The sequence below is a fragment of the Cervus elaphus genome, chromosome 18, assembly GCF_910594005.1.
Source record: "Cervus elaphus chromosome 18, mCerEla1.1, whole genome shotgun sequence".
Classification (NCBI taxonomy): Eukaryota; Metazoa; Chordata; class Mammalia; order Artiodactyla; family Cervidae; genus Cervus; species Cervus elaphus.
The window spans coordinates 18,891,775-18,912,975 of NC_057832.1; the positions used below are offsets into that span (position 1 = coordinate 18,891,775).

The following is a 21,201-nucleotide window of genomic DNA, read 5'->3' on the forward strand; positions in this document are numbered from 1 at the left end:
TAAAAAAAAAAAAGAGGTGAGATAGCAATACCAGTTTTTGATTATTCCAAGGAGAAATGCCTAAAAATTTGCAAGTGTCGGTGATTTTACAGTAGCTACTTAGATTATAGAGTATGGGTGGGGGGCAGGAAAGTCTGTTCTACTACCACTAAAAATCACCTAAATGCAAGATAAAATACAAGCACATCCATTCAAATGTGTACCCATAGCTGAACCAAGAAGACATTACGTGAAATCTCCAGGGGCCAAGAATGGAAAACACAGAGTGATAAGTAAGTGTTACAGTTGGAACTGCCCTGGAGGTGTTCCTAAAACAGGAACATGGAGCGATCAGGGGTCAGGAAACAAGACTTTGGGCCTGAGAAAGTTGGAAGGGTGTAGGAATTGAGATTCCCCACAGAGAGTCAAGGCCCTCAAAGCACTTCAGTCAGTAATAGGCTTGCTTAAGAAAAAAAAAAAAAATCTACTTCCAGCAAAGAGAGACTGCAAGGACAGTTGTTTGTGTTGGCCTTGGCTCTGACTGGGGATGAAAAAGACTCCCCTGAGAATTCTACACATTTAGGTTTGAGTTTACATAACTCACTTGGTCTTGGAAGCCAGCAGAAAGAACTTGGAGTTCCTAGATGTTGAGAGAGCTCCAGGGCTCCTGGCAGAAGCATAAATCCATATAAAGAAACATATTCTCAACCCAGACACCTCAGGAGTCCCACAGATTATCAAAGCCAAGCATGAGCCGAAAATCCAGAATTATAAAACATGAAAAAGTCATTGTGAGTGATGCTCAGTAGCAAAAACAACAAAACTGGACTCCTCCACCTCACCCAGAACTTCAGATATTGGAAATTATCATAGAACATAACTATATTTAAAATATGCTTCTCTGTCCATGGGGTTCTCCAGATAAGAATACTGGAGTGGGTTGCCATTCCCTTCTCCAGGGGATCTTCTCAATCCAGGGTTCGAACCTGGGTCTGCTGCACTGAAGGCGATTCTTTACCCTCTGAGCCACCATGGAAGCCCAAAAAAGTAAAAGGTCACATTAAAAACTTGAACAGGAAACCATTCAAGTTGAAAATGCAAATTTGTCAGAGATTTAAAAAGAATTTATAAGAACAAAATGACTAGGGAAAACAGCATATTAGATGCCCCTGATTAGAGTTAGTTGAGCTGGAAGATGGCTCTGAAGTCATTACCCAGAATGGAGAACAGAGGGACTAACAGATGGAAAATATGAAAGAATAAGTGAAGACATGGAAAATTTAATAAGATGGCATTACATTGGTGTTATTAATACAAAATTAGGGAAGAGAGAGAATCGAGCTAAGGCAATATTCGAAAAGTAATGACTGAGATCTTCTTCCAGAATTGATGAAAGACATGAAACCTCAAATTCAGGAAACACTGTGAATACCAACCAGGTTAAATCAAAAGAACCCCATGCATCACACCTACAGAACTCTGAGCAGGAAGAGAAGAGCTAACAGGCATCAAGAGAAACCTGTCTAATGATATCTTCTGAGTTAAGGGAAAATGCTTTAAACCTAGAATTATACCATCAGGCAACCATTATCCTGTATGGAAACAAAACAGAGAATTTGCCACCAACCTCTTTAGTTATAGTACTTCTAAAGTTTGTATTTCAGATACAAAAAAGTTACCTGGAAAGGAATGTCTAAAACATGAAAGGAAAGCTGATTAAATAAGTGATAAACACAGGTAAACTTTAATAATAATAAACAAAACAGTGTTTAGTGTGTGTCCTTCTGTAGAAGGTAGAAATAAAATATTCAACAGTATAGCATGAAAGATGGGACTAGTGTCGTCAGTATTCAAGTGTTCCTATTTTTTGTTGTTGTTGTTTGGCAGGAGGGTAAAGAGAAGGTGTCACTTTGAAATGCAAGTATTTAGAAAATTAAGAAGCCCCCACACACTTGGAGAACTAAGGGTGGAGTTAGATAGTGTGGAAGCTTTTATGATGCACTTGATGGTATTAAAAACACTAAGCCAGCTTACCCTAAAGAGAACTCCAGTGGCTGTAGATTGGGCAATTCTGTGATGTTCTTGGTCACATATTTATTTTCTGGAGTGCAGTGGAGATTCTTGCTAGGAACATAGCATGACCTCTAAACAGACAAGTGAACTATAGAAATTCATTATTCTTTCACCAAGAACATCCATCGGAGGGCTTAACTAGGACCTGGGAGGATTGAGTTAAAACCAGGAGAGCAAGTTACAAGAGCTCTGACCCAAGAAAGAGAAAAGCAGATATTGTGTATTAACACACATATATGGAATCTAGAAAACATGCTGCTGATGAATCTATTTGCAGGGCAGGAATAGAGACACTGACACAGAGAACGGACTTGTGGTCATAGCGGCAGAAAGACAGAGTGGGACGAGTTGAGAGAGCATGTCCCACCCTCTCCTTCCCGCGCTGTGACCACAAGTCCGTTCCCTATGTCAGTGTCTCTATTCCTGCCCTGCAAATAAGAACCTGCCTGCCAGTGCATGCAGACATAAGAGACACCGGTTTGATCCCTGGGTCGGGAAGATCCCCTGGAGGAGGGCATGGCATCCCACTCCAGTATTCTTGCCTGGAGAATCCCATGGACAGAGGAGCCTGGCTGGCGATGGTCTATAGGGTTGCGAAGAGTCGGACACAACTGAAGTGACCTAGCACACACACATGTATCTAGCTAGTGGAAAGTTGCTGTGTAGCACAGGGAACTCAGCCTGGTGCTCTGTGATAACCGAGATGGGTGGGATGGCGTGGGAGGTTCAAGAGGGAGGAAACATATGGATACCTACGGCTGATTCATGTTGATGTAAGTCAGGAACCAGCACAACATTGTAAAGCAAGTATCCTCCGATTATAAATATGTAAATTGTTTTAAACATTAAAAAAAAAAGAGTTCTGACTTAGGTGAGCTAAACTTGGGGAACTTCCTCTCTGTTGCCTCATTACCAGATCACAGATTTGCTAGGGCTTGCCAGGAAGATCGTTTCACTTCCCATTACTCCCAGCCTCATACACAAAACACTGAGAATTTCAAATTTAGTATATTGAAGTAGATGTTCATTTCCTTCCATCATCCTTTGCATCACTTCTGTATTCTATATGCAAAATTTTTATCTTCTTATAATCCCACTGAGTGTTTTTTTTAACCTAAATTAATGTGGCTCAAATGAAGTGACCACCTCTTGTGAAGTCATATACAGCATAATCCATCTAGTGTGACTTTAACAAATGTATAGAGGAACTTAAAAAGTGTGGTGTTAGCACACGGTAAGAACATGTGAAGCAGCTTACAGTACTGCTTTTTTTTTTTTTTTGGCAGTACTGCTTTTGTGGAGAAAAGTCATCAAGTTTTTGGTTGGCTGAAGAATGGTGATGCGCTGCCATTTAGCTAGACTGTGGAAGACTGGTTACGTCTTGTAAAATGAAGTTTCCTGGGACTGCCCTGGTAGTCCAGTGGTTAAGACTCTGTGCTTCCAATGCAGGGTGCAAAGGTTCAGTCCTCGGTCAGGGAAATAAGATCCCACACCCTGTGTGGTGTGGCCAAAAAAAAAATGAAGTTTCCTAAAGAATTAGCAGCGTGTTACAGGTCTGGGCAGAGCTCTGATGTTTGTTGTCTTAGCAGAAATTGAAAGTGTGTTAGTTGCTCAGTCATGTCCGACTCTTCGCAACTCCATGGGCTGTAGCCCGCCAGGTCCTCTGTCCATGAGACTTCCAGGACAAGAATATTGGAGTGGGTTGCCATGCCTTCCTCCAAGGGATCTTCCCGATCCAGGCACCAAACCCAGCTCCCCCACATTGCAGGCAGATTCTTTACTGTCTGAGCCACCAGGGAAGCCCCATTAATTGAAAGCAGAGTGAAATATGAAGATGCAGTAAAATTTCTGAGACAAAAGTGGAACCAAGATTTTAAAAACAAGCACCTTTTGTATATGGGGAAGTATTGTTCTAAAATCCAGCTGCACTTCATAGATACTAGCAGTCTTAGACCCTACTGTTGTAGGTAGTAAAGCCAGACTCCTCTATGTCTTAATTTCCTTGAAACTGAAACTTTAGACTGGACCCAATTTATTGTATGTATTAGTCAACGTGTAGATTTGGTGAATGATAAGCCTAATGAAGCTTTCATACGAGCATTGACAAGCATTTTTATCAGGCCTCAAGCTTAGCAGAATTGCAGCCTGTGTTTGGATTACGATCAACTTGTTTGAAAACTTAGCAAAAAGTTTTTGCTGTTCATTATTTAAAGCATGCTTCTCATTTTGATCAATTGACCTTTCCTGAAACCATGCAGTATTGGGTCATAAATCTTCAAATCTATTCCCATTCCAGAATCTTATCAATACATAAGAATTTTAGAGCGACTAGGTGCTGAAATACCCAGCACGATACTTGTATGTTTTTAATATCATGCAGAATTAACATCCCAGGAACTGCCCTCTGTGGTTTATCCCTTCAGTCATTCCAGACGTTGATAGGAGGGCCTGTATGGCTACTTGCCTGCTCTTTTATGTCTGTATCTGCCATATTTAAAACAGTATATGTCAGATTTGTGTAACCACAGATTTTGTTGGCCTTTGATCAAATTTTATGTTGATTTTTTAATTTGTTGTTGTTGTCCAGTTGCTAAGTCCTGTCTGACTCAGCAGCCCCATGCCCGGAGCCTACCAGGCTCCCCTGTCCTTTTGGTTAATCCAGGAGCTAGCAAATTCATGTGCTTTGAGTCAATAATGCTATCTAACCATCTCATCTTCTGTCTGCCCCCTTCTCCTTTTGCCTTCAATTTCCCAGCATCAGGGTTTTAATATCTTTCTATAAATTTCATTTTGTGTTGTTATGAAAAGCTCCATTTTGAAAATCACAAATCTCTGGTTGTAAAGTTCAGGTAAAGTCCACATTGTATATAGCTACATATCTTTAATCTCTCCAGACAAAAATGTCTTGAAATTAATTTATGTTTGCACTTCAGGGTCCACCTTAAAAGAGAAGTCCTAAAAAAAGACTAGGAGTGAGCTATTGAGTATTTTTGGCAAAACACTGTGTTTGTCTCATGTAGGACATATGAAATATGACCATTAGTTTAGTCAATATTTTTTTAAAGGTAGACATGATCTGTTGTTTTAGCTAAAATAATTCTAAATCAAAATTTCTGAAAATCCTTTAATTTTTTTCCAGTATTTATTGGAAATTGTTTGCCTACAATTGTTAGTGTAAATTTTTTTACTTCTTTCTATCTTACTTACAAAAGGAGAAATTTGTTTCTGCTGACAAATTGAGCAAACGTCTAACATTTTATATTCCTGTTGGGGTGTATAACTTAATATTTGTACACTTGATAATTTGTCTTATGTAATTGGTAAAATGGTGCTATGTATGTTCAATCTTACATATACTGTCTGGGTTGTGTGATTATAGTTCTTTGGAGAAATAATTTGTCTCAATACAAATTATGAAACTTACTGCTTGACTCTAAACATTGAAATAAATACATTGAAATGCAAAAAGTAAAGGAAAGAGTAACTAGTAAACACATGGAAATGGAATGTATAACTTCTAAAATAGAAGATGGAAAATGTTGAATTTTAAAACTCAATCCAAAGAAGGTAGGGGAAGAGTGAAAAGATAAAAGCAGGACGAAATAGGATGCAAGATTAAAATAGTAGCAGTAATTCTAAATATATCAGTTATGTAATCATGAAATATAAATGGACTAAATTTTCTTCTTAGAAGACAGGGATTATTTAATTGGATAAACCCAGCTATGAAATGTTTATGAGAGACACCTTAAAATTACAGGTGTGAAATAATAAAAGAGGGTGACAAAAGGTATACCAGGCAAATACTAAACAAACAAAAAAGCTGAGGTCATTACATTAATAAGAAAAAAAGAATGTTAGCTCAGAAAAGTTTATTAAAGATAGAGAAGGCATCATAAAAGGATTAAAAACTGAATATACCAGGAAGAGATAACAGTGCTAGAGAACTAAGCTTTTAATTACCCAACTTTACAATATATAAAACGAAATTTGGCTCTCATCACTATGGGTGACTGAAAACAACCACAGTCATTCTAACATCCTGATAAAGTGAACTTAATGCTTGGGATAAAACTTCCGAATAAGATTTCCCAGAAGTATCCTATCTCAGATTATTTAAGTGGACTCACGAAGGGGTTCTGGTGATGATGAAGACTGTGACGTGGAAAGAGCATGTGGGGAGTTGGAGTAGAAACAGTCATTTGTTGTTTCTGGCCGCGCTGGGTCTTCACTGCTGCGCCGGCTTTTCTCTCGTTGCAGCGAGCGGGGGCAGCTCTAGTTGTGGGGCCTGGGCTTTTTCTTGCAGTGGCGTCTTATTTGCAGAGCACAAACTCCAGGCCCACGGCTTTCAGCAGCTGTGGCTCGTGGGCTCGGCAGTTGCAACTTCTGGGCTCTAGAGCACCATCTCGGTAGTTGTGGCAAACTGGCTTAGCTGCTCCATGGCATGTGAGATCTTCCTGGACCAGGGATCCAACCCATGTCTCCTGCGTTGGCAGGATTCTTTACCTCTGAGCCACCACGGAAGCCCCAAAAGTGGTTCCTGAAATACAATAGAGCAAACTTTCCAAATTAAAATTTTATACAATAATTCAAATATTTGTGCATAAACTGAAGAGCACAAATAAGCATTTTATTATTTTATTGACTTTATTAACAAGCTTGGTCTATTTTGGGAAGGGGAAATGTCTTCTTGATTAATTCCCTATATTCAGGTGTATATACAGTAAATCTAAATATCATAAATATTAATTTATCATATTTATCATAAATATTATTTATACATTTACATTAAATCTAGATATTTATCATTCTTCAAAGTAGTGAAACCATGCTACAAGGATGATTCATGGCCTGTTGCAGCTGGAAGGATGGCAGACGTAATGTGGTTCATCTCTCTTGCAATAGAGTCAGGCCTAACACTCACATCTACTCTCAGTCTGGCTCTGTTGTGCTTTATCAAAACTGTATAAAATTGATACCAATATGTTATTCATCATGAGTACACATAAACTGTACATTCAATGTAAGTGAAGTTTTTAACCTTGAAGTCTACCTATCTCAAAGTTTGCATATGATGTTTAGCAACATATTAATGAAATTTTTTTACTAGCGAGATAGTCTTAGTAAGAGGAAAAAATGACTTGGATGGTCCTGGACCCTATTAAAAGAAAGAGAAAAAGCACAGAGAATTTTAAGAATGCCTCCTTTTCCTTTAGACAGGTTTCTCTTTGCCAGGTAGAAATTTAAAACCAATACACTGATCAGTTTTTTAAAAACATCCCTTGCAACAGCCAAACACTGAACCCCCATCAGTGAGACCTGCACTTACAAAGATCTAGAGATAAGGTCTCTTAGACTGGATCTTTGTGTACTGTAATATTTTTCTTTGCCTTCCTCCTTTTCTCTTCCTCTTCCCAAACTCATGACCTCTTTTCCTCTTCCTCACCCCTAATCCATCCTCCCCACCCACACACCATTAATAATTTTAAATCTGCACTAAAGAGATGCCTGAGGAGGGGAAGGGAGAGAAGTTTTGGTCATTGGGGAAAAATGTTTATTGGTTAATTGCATTTTCTGTAGTGTCAGGGCTTTAGAAAGAATACCGACAAGCAGATGCAGCTTTTCTTCACATTCTTTTGGCCGTCTCAGAGCCGCTGTACTTCACTGCATCTTACTGCACAGACTCTGGAATCTGTGGGTAAAAGCCTTTAGAAATGATCTGAGAGTTTTGGTACATACAAGCCACTTTAGAGTCAACTGGTTCTAGGTGGATTCGAATCCTTTCAACCTGCTAATTGGGCAACTTATTACCTTCTCTGACTTCCACTTAGCTCCCCATGATGTTAAGATGGAAACAAGAGTTATCTTGCCAAACAGTAAATATGAGAGTTTGTGAAAAGTGCCTAAGAAAGTGCTTGACACATGTTGAACAACTCGTAAGTGGTATTCATTGTTAAGAAGAGTTTAACTGTCATCTTTAGGTTAACTCTCTGGGTTTGACTGCTCTGAGAAGTGAAAAAGAGATTCCATGAAAAACAAGGCTGGGCTGGGCAGTGTGGTCTGCTACTCATTTGAAAGTTGTACCACATGGAAGATTTTACTCTTCTGTTTTTTTGGTAATCTTGAGACACATATTTTCTATCTACTGTTGTTTTAAAGGTCATCTTGAATTGATTCAGTCCCATATGGTTTAAGCTCATCCCCTTTGTTAACCTGCACACTAATATTGCGATTGTTAATGTTTGAAAGGGCACTTATTCCAATAGTTTTTCATTCAATGTAAGAAAATGTAAATTCTTTGAGGAAAAGTAACTTTAGTAACTAGAGAATTTAACAGAAGATTTATTTTAATTCTCCTGGTTATTTTTTTTTTTCCAGTGGGTTTTGTCATACATTGATATGAATCAGCCATGGATTTACATGTATTCCCAATCCCGATCCCCCCTCCCACCTCCCTCTCCACCCGATTCCTCTGGGTCTTCCCAGTGCACCAGGCCCGAGCACTTGTCTCATGCATCCCACCTGGGCTGGTGATCTGTTTCACCATAGATAGTATACATGCTGTTCTTTTGAAATATCCCACCCTCACATTCTCCCACAAAGTTCAAAAGTCTGTTCTGTATTTCTGTGACTCTTTTTCTGCTTTGCATATAGGGTTATCGTTATCACCTTTCTAAATTCCATATATATGTGTTAGTGTGCTGTAATGTTCTTTATCTTTCTGGCTTACTTCACTCTGTATAATGGGCTCCAGCTTCATCCATCTCATTAGGACTGGTTCAAATGAATTCTTTTTAATGGCTGAGTAATATTCCATGGTGTATATGTACCACAGCTTCCTTATCCATTCATCTGCTGATGGGCATCTAGGTTGCTTCCATGTCCTGGCTATTATAAACAGTGCTGCGATGAACATTGGGGTGCACGTGTCTCTTTCAGATCTGGTTTCCTCAGTGTGTATGCCCAGCAGTGGGATTGCTGGGTCATACGACAGTTCTATTTCCAGTTTTTTAAGAAATCTCCACACTGTTTTCCATAGCGGCTGTACTAGCTTGCATTCCCACCAACAGTGTAAGAGGGTTCCCTTTTCTCCACACCCTCTCCAGCATTTATTGCTTGTAGACTTTTGGATAGCAGCCATCCTAACTGGCGTGTAATGGTACCTCATTGTGGTTTTGATTTGCATTTCTCTAATAATGAGTGATGTTGAGCATCTTTTCATGTGTTTGTTAGCCATCTGTATGTCTTCTTTGGAGAAATGTCTGTTTAGTTCTTTGGCCCATTTTTGGATTGGGTCATTTATTTTTCTGGAATTGAGCTTCAGGAGTTGCTTGTATATTTTTGAGATTAATCCTTTGTCTGTTTCTTCATTTGCTATTATTTTCTCCCAATCTGAGGGCTGTCTTTTCACCTTACTTATAGTTTCCTTTGTAGTGCAAAAGCTTTTAAGTTTCATTAGGTCCCATTTGTTTAGTTTTGCTTTTATTTCCAATATTCTGGGAGGTGGGTCATAGAGGATCTTGCTGTGATTTATGTCGGAGAGTGTTTTGCCTATGTTCTCCTCTAGGAGTTTTATAGTTTCTGGTCTTACATTTAGATCTTTAATCCATTTTGAGTTTATTTTTGTGTATGGTGTTAGAAAGTGTTCTAGTTTCATTCTTTTACAAGTGGTTGACCAGTTTTCCCAGCACCACTTGTTAAAGAGGTTGTCTTTTTTCCATTGTATATCCTTGCCTCCTTTGTCAAAGATAAGGTGTCCATAGGTTCGTGGATTTATCTCTGGGCTTTCTATTTTCTTCCATTGGTCTATATTTCTGTCTTTGTGCCAGTACCATACTGTCTTGATGACTGTGGCTTTGTAGTAGAGTCTGAAGTCAGGCAGGTTGATTCCTCCAGTTCCATTCTTCTTTCTCAAGATTATTTTGGCTATTCGAGGTTTTTTGTATTTCCATACAAATTGTGAAATTCTTTGGTCTAGTTCTGTGAAAAATACCGTTGGTAGCTTGATAGGGATTGCATTGAATCTATAGACTGCTTTGGGTAGAATAGCCATTTTGACAGTATTGATTCTTCCAATCCATGAACACGGTATGTTTCTCCATCTGTTTGTGTCCTCTTTGATTTCTTTCATCAGTGTTTTATAGTTTTCTATGTATAGGTCCTTTGTTTCTTTAGGTAGATATACTCCTAAGTATTTTATTCTTTTTGTTGCAATGGTGAATGGTATTGTTTCCTTAATTTCTCTTTCTGTTTTTTCATTGTTAGTATATAGGAATGCAAGGGATTTCTGTGTGTTAATTTTATATCCTGCAACTTTACTATATTCATTGATTAGTTCTAGTAATTTTCTGGTAGAGTCTTTAGGGTTTTCTATATAGAGGATCATGTCATCTGCAAACAGTGAGAGTTTCACTTCTTCTTTTCCTATCTGGATTCCTTTTACTTCTTTTTCTGCTCTGATTGCTGTGGCCAGAACTTCCAACACTATGTTGAATAGTAGTGGTGAGAGTGGGCACCCTTGTCTTGTTCCTGATTTCAGGGGAAATGCCTTCAATTTTTCACCATTGAGGGTGATGCTTGCTGTGGGTTTGTCATATATAGCTTTTATTATGTTGAGGTATGTTCCTTCTATTCCTGCTTTTTGGAGAGTTTTAATCATAAATGAGTGTTGAATTTTGTCAAAGGCTTTCTCTGCATCTATTGAGATAATCATATGGTTTTTATCTTTCAATTTGTTAATGTGGTGTATTACATTGATTGATTTGCAGATATTAAAGAATCCTTGCATTCCTGGGATAAAGCCCACTTGGTCATGGTGTATGATTTTTTTAATATGTTGTTGGATTCTGTTTGCTAGAATTTTGTTAAGGATTTTTGCATCTATGTTCATCAGTGATATTGGCCTGTAGTTTTCTTTTTTTGTGGCATCTTTGTCTGGTTTTGGAATTAGGGTGATGGTGGCCTCATAGAATGAGTTTGGAAGCTTGCCTTCATCTGCAATTTTCTGGAAGAGTTTGAGTAAGATAGGTGTTAGCTCCTCTCTAAATTTTTGGTAGAATTCAGCAGTGAAGCCATCTGGTCCTGGGCTTTTGTTTGCTGGAAGATTTTTGATGACAGTTTCGATTTCCTTGCTTGTGATGGGTCTGTTAAGATCTTCTATTTCTTCCTGGTTCAGTTTTGGAAAGTTATACTTTTCTAAGAATTTGTCCATTTCATCCAAGTTGTCCATTTTATTGGCATAGAGCTGCTGGTAGTAGTCTCTTATGATCCTTTGTATTTCAGTGTTGTCTGTTGTGATCTCTCCATTTTCATTTCTAATTTTGTTAATTTGGTTCTTCTCTCTTTGTTTCTTAATGAGTCTTGCTAATGGTTTGTCAATTTTGTTTATTTTTTCAAAAAACCAGCTTTTAGCTTTGTTGATTTTTGCTATGGTCTCTTTAGTTTCCTTTGCATTTATTTCTGCCCTGATTTTTAAGATTTCTTTCCTTCTGCTAACTCTGGGGCTCTTCATTTCTTCCTTCTCTAGTTGCTTTAGGTGTAGAGTTAGGTTATTTATCTGGTTTTTTTCTTGTTTCTTGATGTAAGCCTGTAATGCTATGAACCTTCCCCTTAGCACTGCTTTTACAGTGTCCCATAGGTTTTGGGTTGTTGTGTTTTCATTTTCATTCATTTCTATACATATTTTGATTTCTTTTTTGATTTCTTCTATGATTTGTTGGTTATTCAGAAGCGTGTTATTTAGCCTCCATATGTTTGAAGTTTTAACAATTTTTTTCCTGTAATTGAGATCTAATCTTACTGCACTGTGGTCAGAAAAGATGACTGGAATGATTTCAATTTTTTTGAATTTTCCAAGACCAGATTTATGGCCCAGGATGTGATCTATTCTGGAGAATGTTCCGTGTGCACTTGAGAAGAAGGTGAAGTTGATTGTTTTGGGGTGAAATGTCCTATAGATATCAATTAGGTCTAGCTGGTCCATTGTGTCATTTAAGGTTTGTGTTTCCTTGTTAATTTTCTGTTTAGTTGATCTATCCATAGCTGTGAGTGGGGTATTAAAGTCTCCCACTATTATTGTGTTACTATTAATTTCCTCTTTCATACTCGTTAGCGTTTGCCGTACATATTGCGGTGCTCCTATGTTGGGTGCATATATATTTATAATTGTTATATCTTCTTCTTTGATTGATCCTTTGATCATTATGTTATTATATTAATTTCCTTGTAAATATCTCCAGATGTGTATGCAGTACATACATCCTCTGAACAAATTCTGGCTACTATTTGATAAATTATGTTCTGAAATTTTCTACCTAGGGACCTAATTCTATCTTGGAAACATCAGCCCTCGGCTCATAGTAGAAATCTGTTAGATCAATGAGGATACGAAGAGTAAAACCTGGTTTAGAGTAACAGATAATTTAAGAACTACTATGAGTCTGCTTCTTTTACTTTCAACGGCCAATTTAACTTGTTTTCTTGTCTGGGAATAAATAAGCCCAGAAAAATTAGGTGAGCCTCATGTCTCAATCCTAAAGGAAATCAACCCTGAATATTCATTGGAAGGACTGATGCTGAAGCCGAAACTCCAATACTTTGGCGACCTGATGCCAAGAGTTGACTTGCTGGACAAGACCCTGGTGCTGGGAAAGACTGAGGGCAGGAGGAGAAGCAGGAGACAGAGGATGAGATGGTTGCATGGCATCACTGACTCAATGGACGTAAGATGAGCAAGCTCCAGGAGATAGTGAAGAACAGGGAAGCCTGGCATGCTGCAGTCCATAGGGTCCAAAGAGTCAGACACAACTTAGCAACTAAACAACAGCATGCCTTACTTGGACTTTCTATTTGTTCTGATTTCTCCCTTTTTTGCTTGTGTTTTCAGGCTCAGCTATGTGAATCATGCAGAAGATCTGGCCTCCAAGCTCCTCCAGTGTTCCCCAAAGAACAGACTATCAGCTCAGGCTGCCTTGAGCCACGAGTATTTCAGTGACCTACCCCCGCGGCTATGGGAACTGACTGACAGTGAGTGTGACAAGTTTGAAACATCTAATTGAAGCCGGGGCATGATTTTAGCATCTATGTGTAACAGACATGCAGAGGGGTTCACATGTTTGTGCTTCTGTAATATTATGTGTGTTTATGTTAATATATGCATTATATGTATATGTGTGTATGTGTGTGTATATATGCAAAGAGAAAGAGATGGAATGGGGGAAGGGAGGGAGTGTGCATATATATTTAGCAGAATCCTGCCATTCAATTGTGAGCTTACCAGACACAGGAAGAAAATGGATTCCTTATTTTGCTATCTCTGCTCTGCAGTCAGCAGCTGCATGTCTTTGTATTTGATTATGTGTGTGTCCAAAAAAATGATCTGAGCAGTCATAAAGGAGAAGGAAAATATGATTTACATATTTAGTACTTTATGCGTACAGTACTTTTTAACTGGCTGCAGAACACAGAGTAGAAATGATTCATTTCTGTTTGATTCTCAGAGACTATCTTGGTTGTAACAATAACCTTAAAAAGGGCTGCTATGTAGTGAGCTGACGAACAGAGTTGGCAATTGGCTAATGCACTGAATTGACATGTAAGAACTGAAGACATGTAATTCATTTTAACTACAAATGCTCTTGGTATTCATACAGAGTTCTTCTCTGGGTCTTTTAAAACAAAACACATTCCTGGGTGGGTTTTTGTTTTGTTTTTACAAGTGTTCATATTTACACAGCCTTTTCCAATTACATTTTAAATATTTGGGGGAGGATTTATGACTGGGAGGATCTCATCTTTCTTCCAAAGTGTGAAACAAAATTCTTGTGAAATTTTGCAAAATGCTGTTGCAGTAAGAACACTTTTGTTCAGCGGTGATACAGTCTTTCCAAATACCAGTGAGAAGTATTTCTTCTCATGCTCTTTTCTTATTGCCTTAAAAACTCATATACTGCATATACGGATGGATATTTATAATGTCATTATTAGTCCTTGAAGATGCATCGCTTACCATGGACATGGGCTTCCCAGGTAGCACTGGTGGTAAAGAACCTGCGTGCCAGTGCAGAGGACGGAAGAGATGCAAGGTCAACCTCGATGATCTCTAAGTTGGGAAGATGCCCTGGAGGAGGGCAGGGCATCCCGCTCCAGTATTCTTGCCTGGAGAATCCCAGGGACAGAGGAGCCTGCTGGGCTATGGTCTGTAGAGTCACAAAGAGTCAGCCATGCCTGAAGCAACTTAGCACGCACTCATGCACCATACATAAAAGTTATATCTTTATTCTCTTAGACTTTAGACTTCCCCCCATGATAGCCCTGGAATCTCCTTGACAACAGTAACCTTTTATTTGGCAACTAAATCCCAAGTAACAACTCTAGGGTGTTCCTAACCTAAATCTTTTCTGATATTTTACATTGAATTCTAATTGCTTTTTTTTTTTTTAACTCCAAAGTGACTATAGATGTATTAACCCATTACTACCCTGTACTAGAAATCTTCTTCAGTAGTTCATATATTCCAAGTCCATATCATCCCATATTCCCTACTTACTTTCCAAAAGTTTCCATTGATCATCACTACTGCTGTCCCCATTAAAAAAAAAAAAATTAAAGATGAAATCCTTGTAGAAAAATAATCAATTGGTGACACATCTTCCCATACTGGCAAAAAAAAAAAAAAATGATGCCAGTGGACTCATTAGTTTATGGCTCATCAAATCCGAACACATGATTTGTTTTCCCCATTAGTATAACTTGTAACCTGATAGCACTCCTCCTTGGTGACATCTCAATCCCATCTGACTTGATGATTGAGTTTAAGCCAGGATTTTGATGGTCTATGAATTCCGAATTCTGTAGTAGTACTTTTTTGTTAATATGGACTTATTACCCACTTGCCACTTAGTTTATCAGCCGGTGGTTAAATCCAGTTTCTATCAGTAAGTAAATGCCTCTACATTATCACTCGGCAGCAGGCTGCCAACGGAGACAGCCTTGTCCCCGTCATTAACAAGCACAATGTATGCAGAACACCAGAGGGGAATTAAAACCACAAAAAATACCTCAGGGTGGTATTTTTAATATGAGAATTTAATTTGTAATTTCACAGATTAAGAATTTTGGCTGCATTAATCCCTTTATCAGCTCACAGCAGGCTATTTGCAGAAGCATAACCATAAGGCGATATTCATTGGCAGAAACACGCCTTTGCATAACGTTAAACATCAGGGGCAGTGAAACCTTTTGAAGGGGGGAGAATAAAGATGAAAAATCATTATATTTTTCAAGCAAGATTCTGCTAAATGCCTCCGGTAACAATTTTGAGTTACAGAAATGCTATTTCTGTGTCTAGTAGATAATCATTATGAAGCATAAATCCAGTCGCAAGAAAGGACAACCCCGGTCTTAAATACCACAGTCATTTCCATCTTGAACAACGTGGTCGTCCTTGTAAACATGTTTACAAAACAAAGAATTTCTAGGCTCTGGAGACTTTGGGAACTAGTTTCTTTTTGGGTGAAATGACTGGTTTTGGTGACTGTTATCTAGGTTAATATCCTGCAGACTGTATTTAGAAGTTCTTGAAATTCTTAAAATTAAATTTTGTGTTAATGTGGAGTCTTGTAAAAGTTCATCACCCGGCAGTTGGCAGCAGCAGCAGCAGGGCCAGGATCCTCATATGCTTCCTTTTCAAGGAGGTTTGGAAAGGGGGCCATCTGAAAAGAAGTGTTGCAGAACCAATAAATGGATTTTCTTAGCAACCAAGTCATGGTTAAGACTGATCAGTTTTAGGAACCTCACTTTAATACATAATCTGCTCAGGCTGCAATAACAACATAACATAGACTGGGGCTTAAACAATAAACATTTATTTCTCACATTTCTGAAGGCTAGAAGTTCAAGATCAAGGTGTTTGCAAAATCAAGGTCCCCGATGAGACAGCCACCTCCCTTATCATCACATGGCAGAGAGAGAAAAACAGTGACATCTCTCTCTCTCCCTTTGCAAATAAAGCCACTAATCTCATGCTAAGGGCCACACTCTCTTGACTGCATCTAACTCTAATTTCTACCCAAAGACCCCATCTCTAAAAACTTATCACATTGGGACTCCAGGATTTGAATTTTGGAGGGACACAATTAAGTCCACAGCAGTCACGTTCTTAAAGATAGGTCATAGCATTTTTTTTTTTTTAAAGAAAAGAATGTCCACAAAGAGAAAACACTTATGCAAGCAGAAAACAAACCCAGGTGAAGAGAAGAAGATTGTAACTACTTGTAAGTTCAAAGTGGGCTCCAGCCTTCTTGGCCTACTTTTAATGTAGCAGACCTTTCGAGATGAGAATCAAATGTTATTAGAACCTTGGTTGCACAGAGCCCTGCAGTCATTCCATGAATTCTTATAAAAATGAAGTTATATGCTGATGCCAGACTGTTATTTGCTTTGGAAGAACGTATAACAATATAATATCTTTATTGTGCTAGTCCTTAAAACCTCACCAGTTTACATAATACCAAAATTTAGAAGTAATATATTAGTGTGCCACTGAAGAAGGAATTATAAATTCATCAAGCAGGAATTATGGTACAGTTACCTGGGGATCTGACGGTTAAAGCTGGCTAATTCTAGTGGCACCCTGTCATTCTCCCTCTATCCCAAAACCCCAACAGCCTTGCCCCACTTCTTCACAAAGATTTAATTGCAGGAAAGTAAATCGAGGGCTGATTTAGAAGAAATTCATTACTTTTCCCAAATACACCACAGGGCATTCTCCTGTGTATACTATCAAGTTACATAAATTATTGAAGCTGAACTACCCTTGTCAAAGTAAATGAACAAAATACACTTCATAGCGCAGAGTCCTTGATTTTATTACATTCATTTGCTAATTCACAAAACTCAGATCTACAGTAAAAGAAGGCCAACAAATTGGTGCAGTGTGAGGAGCACTGAACTGGGAATCAGACCACCTGGATTCTAGCTTTATAGCTTCAGCTTCACTATTAACTAGCCAGGCAACTTTGGACAAATGCCTTAGTCTCTGTGGGTTTCCAGCTTCTCGTTTAGAGACACAGTGATCCCTGAGGACCTTTGCAGCTCTTCTTTTGGTAGGGTTTCTGACTTATTCCCACATGTGTCCTATATATTATCCTAAAACAACATCATGCCATGAATGGATCTCCATGCCATCTTTTTAAAAATAAAACTCACCCTGTTCAAATGTATTCGCTGCTCCAGTTCCTAGACTTCCATTTTCTCTTACATCCTTTTGTGCCAAGCTTCTGCACCCAAGACTCCACAGCTGCTGGTTTCAGGCTCTATCCATGGATCTTTTCCCGGCCCTCATCTTGACCCATCAGCGTAATTCACAATTGACCACCATCTCCTCCTGGTAATATTTCCTTTGATTGGTTTCCAGGACAGGACGTTTTCCTTTCACTCCTCTAAACATTTCTTTTCATACTCCTTTGCAGATTTCTCATCTGCCAGACCTCTCACTCTTATAGTGCCCTGGGGCTTAATCCTCAGATCTTCCGATCTGCATACACTCCCAAGAGCCCAGATGATCTCATTTAATCTCATGATTTAGATGTCATCTGTGTATACTGACAGCTTCCAAATTTCAATCTCCAGGCCCATCTTCCTTGATTCCAGACTTGCATATCCAGCTCCTACTTAACATCTCCATTTGGATGTCTCATAGGCATCTCCAGCTTCATATTATCAAAACTGAACTCTGTATCTTTTCCCCCAGACTTGCTCATTTTGGAGTCTTTACCTTGTTCGTAAATGGCAATGTCATTCTTCCAGTTGTTGGAAGTTACCCTTGATTCTTCTTTTGTTACACCCAAACCCAGTTCTTCCATAGACCCTGTTAGCATACCTTCAAAGCAGATCAGTAGAGGGTCCTAACTTCTCCCCTGCCACCGCCCACCCCATGTTACTTACCATCATCTTTCAGCTGTATTTTTATAGTAACCTACTAATTGTTTTGCCTGCTTCTCCTTAGAAAGGCTTTGATGTTTGCTCTTTCTTCAGTTCATCCTCGATCTTCCTCTGGATCTTTCTATGACTTGCCCTCTCACCTTTTTGGGTCTCTGCTCAAAGGTACCTTACCTGGAAGCTTTCACTGATCTGCTTCCACCCCAGGACTTCCTGTTTCTTGTCCCTGCTTTATTTTTCTTCATAACACTTAGAACTAGTTGATTTATTTGTCTGAGTATTTATCATCAGTTCAGTTCAGTTGCTCAGTCGTGTCTGACTCTTTATGACCCCATGGACTGCAGCATGCCAGGCCTCCCTGTCCGTCACCAACTCCCAGAGTTTACTCAAACTCATGTCCATTGAGTCAGTGATGCCATCCAACCATCTCAGCCTCTGTTGTCCCCTTCTCTTCCCACCTTCAATCTTTTCCAGCATCAGAGTCTTTTCAAATGAGTCAGTTCTTTGCATCAGGTGGCCAAAGTGTTGGAGTTTCAGCATCAACATTAGTCCTTCCAATGAATATTCAGGACTGATTTACTTTAGGATGGACTGGTTGGATCTCCTTGCAGTCCAATGGACTCTCAAGAGTCTTCTTCAACACCACAGTTCAAAAGCATCAATTCTTCGGTGCTCAGCTTTCTTTATAGTCCAACTCTCACATCCATACATGACTACTGGAAAAACCATAGCCTTGACTAGATGGACCTTTGTTGGCAAAGTAATGTCTCTGATTTTTAATATGCTATCTAGGTTTGTCATAACTTTTCTTCCCAGGAGCAAGTGTCTTTTTATTTCATGGCTGCAGTCACCATCTGCAGTGATTTTGGAGCTCAAGAAAATAAAGCCTGCCACTGTTTCCACTGTTTCCCCATCTATTTGCCATGAAGGGATGGGACCAGATGCCATGATCTTAGTTTTCTGAATGTTGAGTTTTAAGCCAGCTTTTTCACTCTCCTCTTTCACCTTCATCAAGAGGCTCTTTAATTCTTCACTTTATGCCATAAGGGTGGCGTCATCTGCATGAGGTTATTGATATTTCTCCCTGGAATCAGTCTTGATTCCAGCTTGTGCTTCATCCAGCCTAGCATTTCTCATGATGCATATAAGTTAAATAAGCAGGGTGACAATATACAGCTTTGACATACTCCTTTTCCTATTTGGAACCAGTCTGTTGTTCCATGTCCAGTTCTAACTGTTGCTTCCTGACCTGCATACAGATTTCTCAAGATGCAGGTTAGGTGGTCTGATTTTCCCATCTTTTTAAGAATTTCCCAGAGTTTGTTGTTGGTCCACACAATCAAACGCTTTGGCATAGTCAATAAGGCAGAAATAGATGTTTTTCTGGAACTCTCTTGCTTTTTTGATGATCCATTGGATGTTGGCAATTTGATCTCTGGTTCCTCTGCTTTTCTAAATCCAACTTGAACATCTGAAAGTTCATGGCTCACGTACTGTTGAAGCCTGGATTGGAGAATTTTGAGCATTACTCCACTAGCATGTGAGATGAGTGCAATTGTGCAGTGGTTTGAGCATTCTTGGCATTGCCTTTCTTTGGGATTGGAATGAAAACGGACTTTTTCCAGTCCTGTGGCTACTCCTCAGTTTTCCAAATTTGCTGGCATATTGAGTGCAGCACTTTCACAGCATCATCCTTTAGGATGTGAAATAGCTCAACTGGAATTCTATCACCTCCACTAGCTTTGTTCATAGTGATGCTTCCTAAGGCCCATTTATCATCTGTTTCCCCTAAATGAAATCTGCAAACACCAGGGTTTCTTTTCCTTCTGAGTTATACACTACAGGATTCTGAAAGCCTGAAACAGTATGGGGCTCAATAGATACTTCTCCAAACAATGAATGGAAGAATGGAACAAAGAAAGGGCAAAATATTTCATTTCCAAATTCAAGCTAATTGCTCTAGATCAGAGCAATATGAGAGATCAGCTGAGCTGTGGTTTGGAGGGGAAGTCAGACTGTCCTGTCATATGTGTGTGTGTGAATCTGTGTGTTTGTGTCTGGCTGTGACAACTTGACAATTTCAAAGACCAGTGTATACCATTTTGTTTCATGTACTGGACGTCCAGCATTGCATTTCAACCTCACCTTTTGAAAGAGAAGATTATAAATATATAAATGAAAACTTTTTATTCTGTCCACAGTGTCTTCTATTTTTACCGTCCCAAATGTAAGATTGCAACCGGAAGCTGGAGAAAGCATGAGGACCTTTGGGAAAAACAGTAGTTATGGCAAAAGTCTATCCAATAGCAAGCACTGATGCGCACAGCGTTCTCAAGAGAGCACAGGTAAGAGGATCTACTGTACTTGGAAAATAATTGTGAAAAGACACCGAGTTGATCTTTCAAATGAAATATTTCAGATTTATGTTTTTCTATCTAGTGAATCTTTTATGTTCGTTATGGCCTTCATTACAAATTGATGTCATTTCCATATTTTTAGACACCTCCTGGATCCTGACCAAAATGGTACTTTATTTATATAGTCATAAGCAAACCATTTTAGTCATAAGCAAATTATTTCCCTACTCACACATTCTTCACTGAGGTTAGAAATGGTTAATCTTGGAGGATATCTAAGTCACAGACCTGCTGTGTGTGGCCCATGCAATTTTTTTTCCCTTGGTTGCTCTCATTGTAAAATTGGGTAATTTTACACAACGTCTAGATTTCTGGCTTTTCTTAAAAAATCGGCAACTCGAGCAATATTGCACTCACATTCCTGCCAGAAGTTTGTGTGTTTAGCTGAACCGCCTACCTCCTTTGAAAAGGACGTGGGCTCCCTAGCTTTGCTTGGCGGCCGTTTGGGTCACTTCACCCCTTTCTGATTCCTGCGTGGTCCCTGGTACAATGCTTATCATGGCGAACCTTTTCTTTTCCTTCTTTCCAATTCTTTGACCTCTGCTCTGCTGCAAATGGAAAGTAGAACCTAAACAAGACAATCTCTAAGCATGTCAGACTGTCCCAGTGGTTATCACATAGGAATTACAGAAACAGGCATAAGTTGGCAACCTCTGCAGAGGCTGTGTCTTTATTGCCAGTTGGGAATGTCTGGGTTATTTGGAGGTTTATGCTGATATATACCTTTTTGTTTAATGCAACATAACTCTGAAGTCAATAGAGAATCAGCTTTTTTGTGGAGAAGGCTTTTTAT

The 21,201-nt window shown here is 39.0% G+C and overlaps 1 protein-coding gene across 3 annotated transcripts in view; it reads left to right on the forward strand.

Annotated features, from left to right (window-relative positions):
- The window catches only part of CDK14 (cyclin dependent kinase 14), a 638,693-nt gene that overhangs the window by 519,667 nt on the left and 97,825 nt on the right, over positions 1-21,201 (forward strand). For all 3 annotated transcript variants that reach the window (XM_043873241.1, XM_043873240.1, XM_043873242.1), the window contains 2 exons: positions 12,938-13,077; positions 20,193-20,336. In XM_043873241.1, the coding sequence (XP_043729176.1) occupies positions 12,938-13,077; positions 20,193-20,308 (256 nt within the window). In that variant the 3' untranslated portion in view covers positions 20,309-20,336. The remainder of the gene's footprint in view (positions 1-12,937; positions 13,078-20,192; positions 20,337-21,201) is intronic.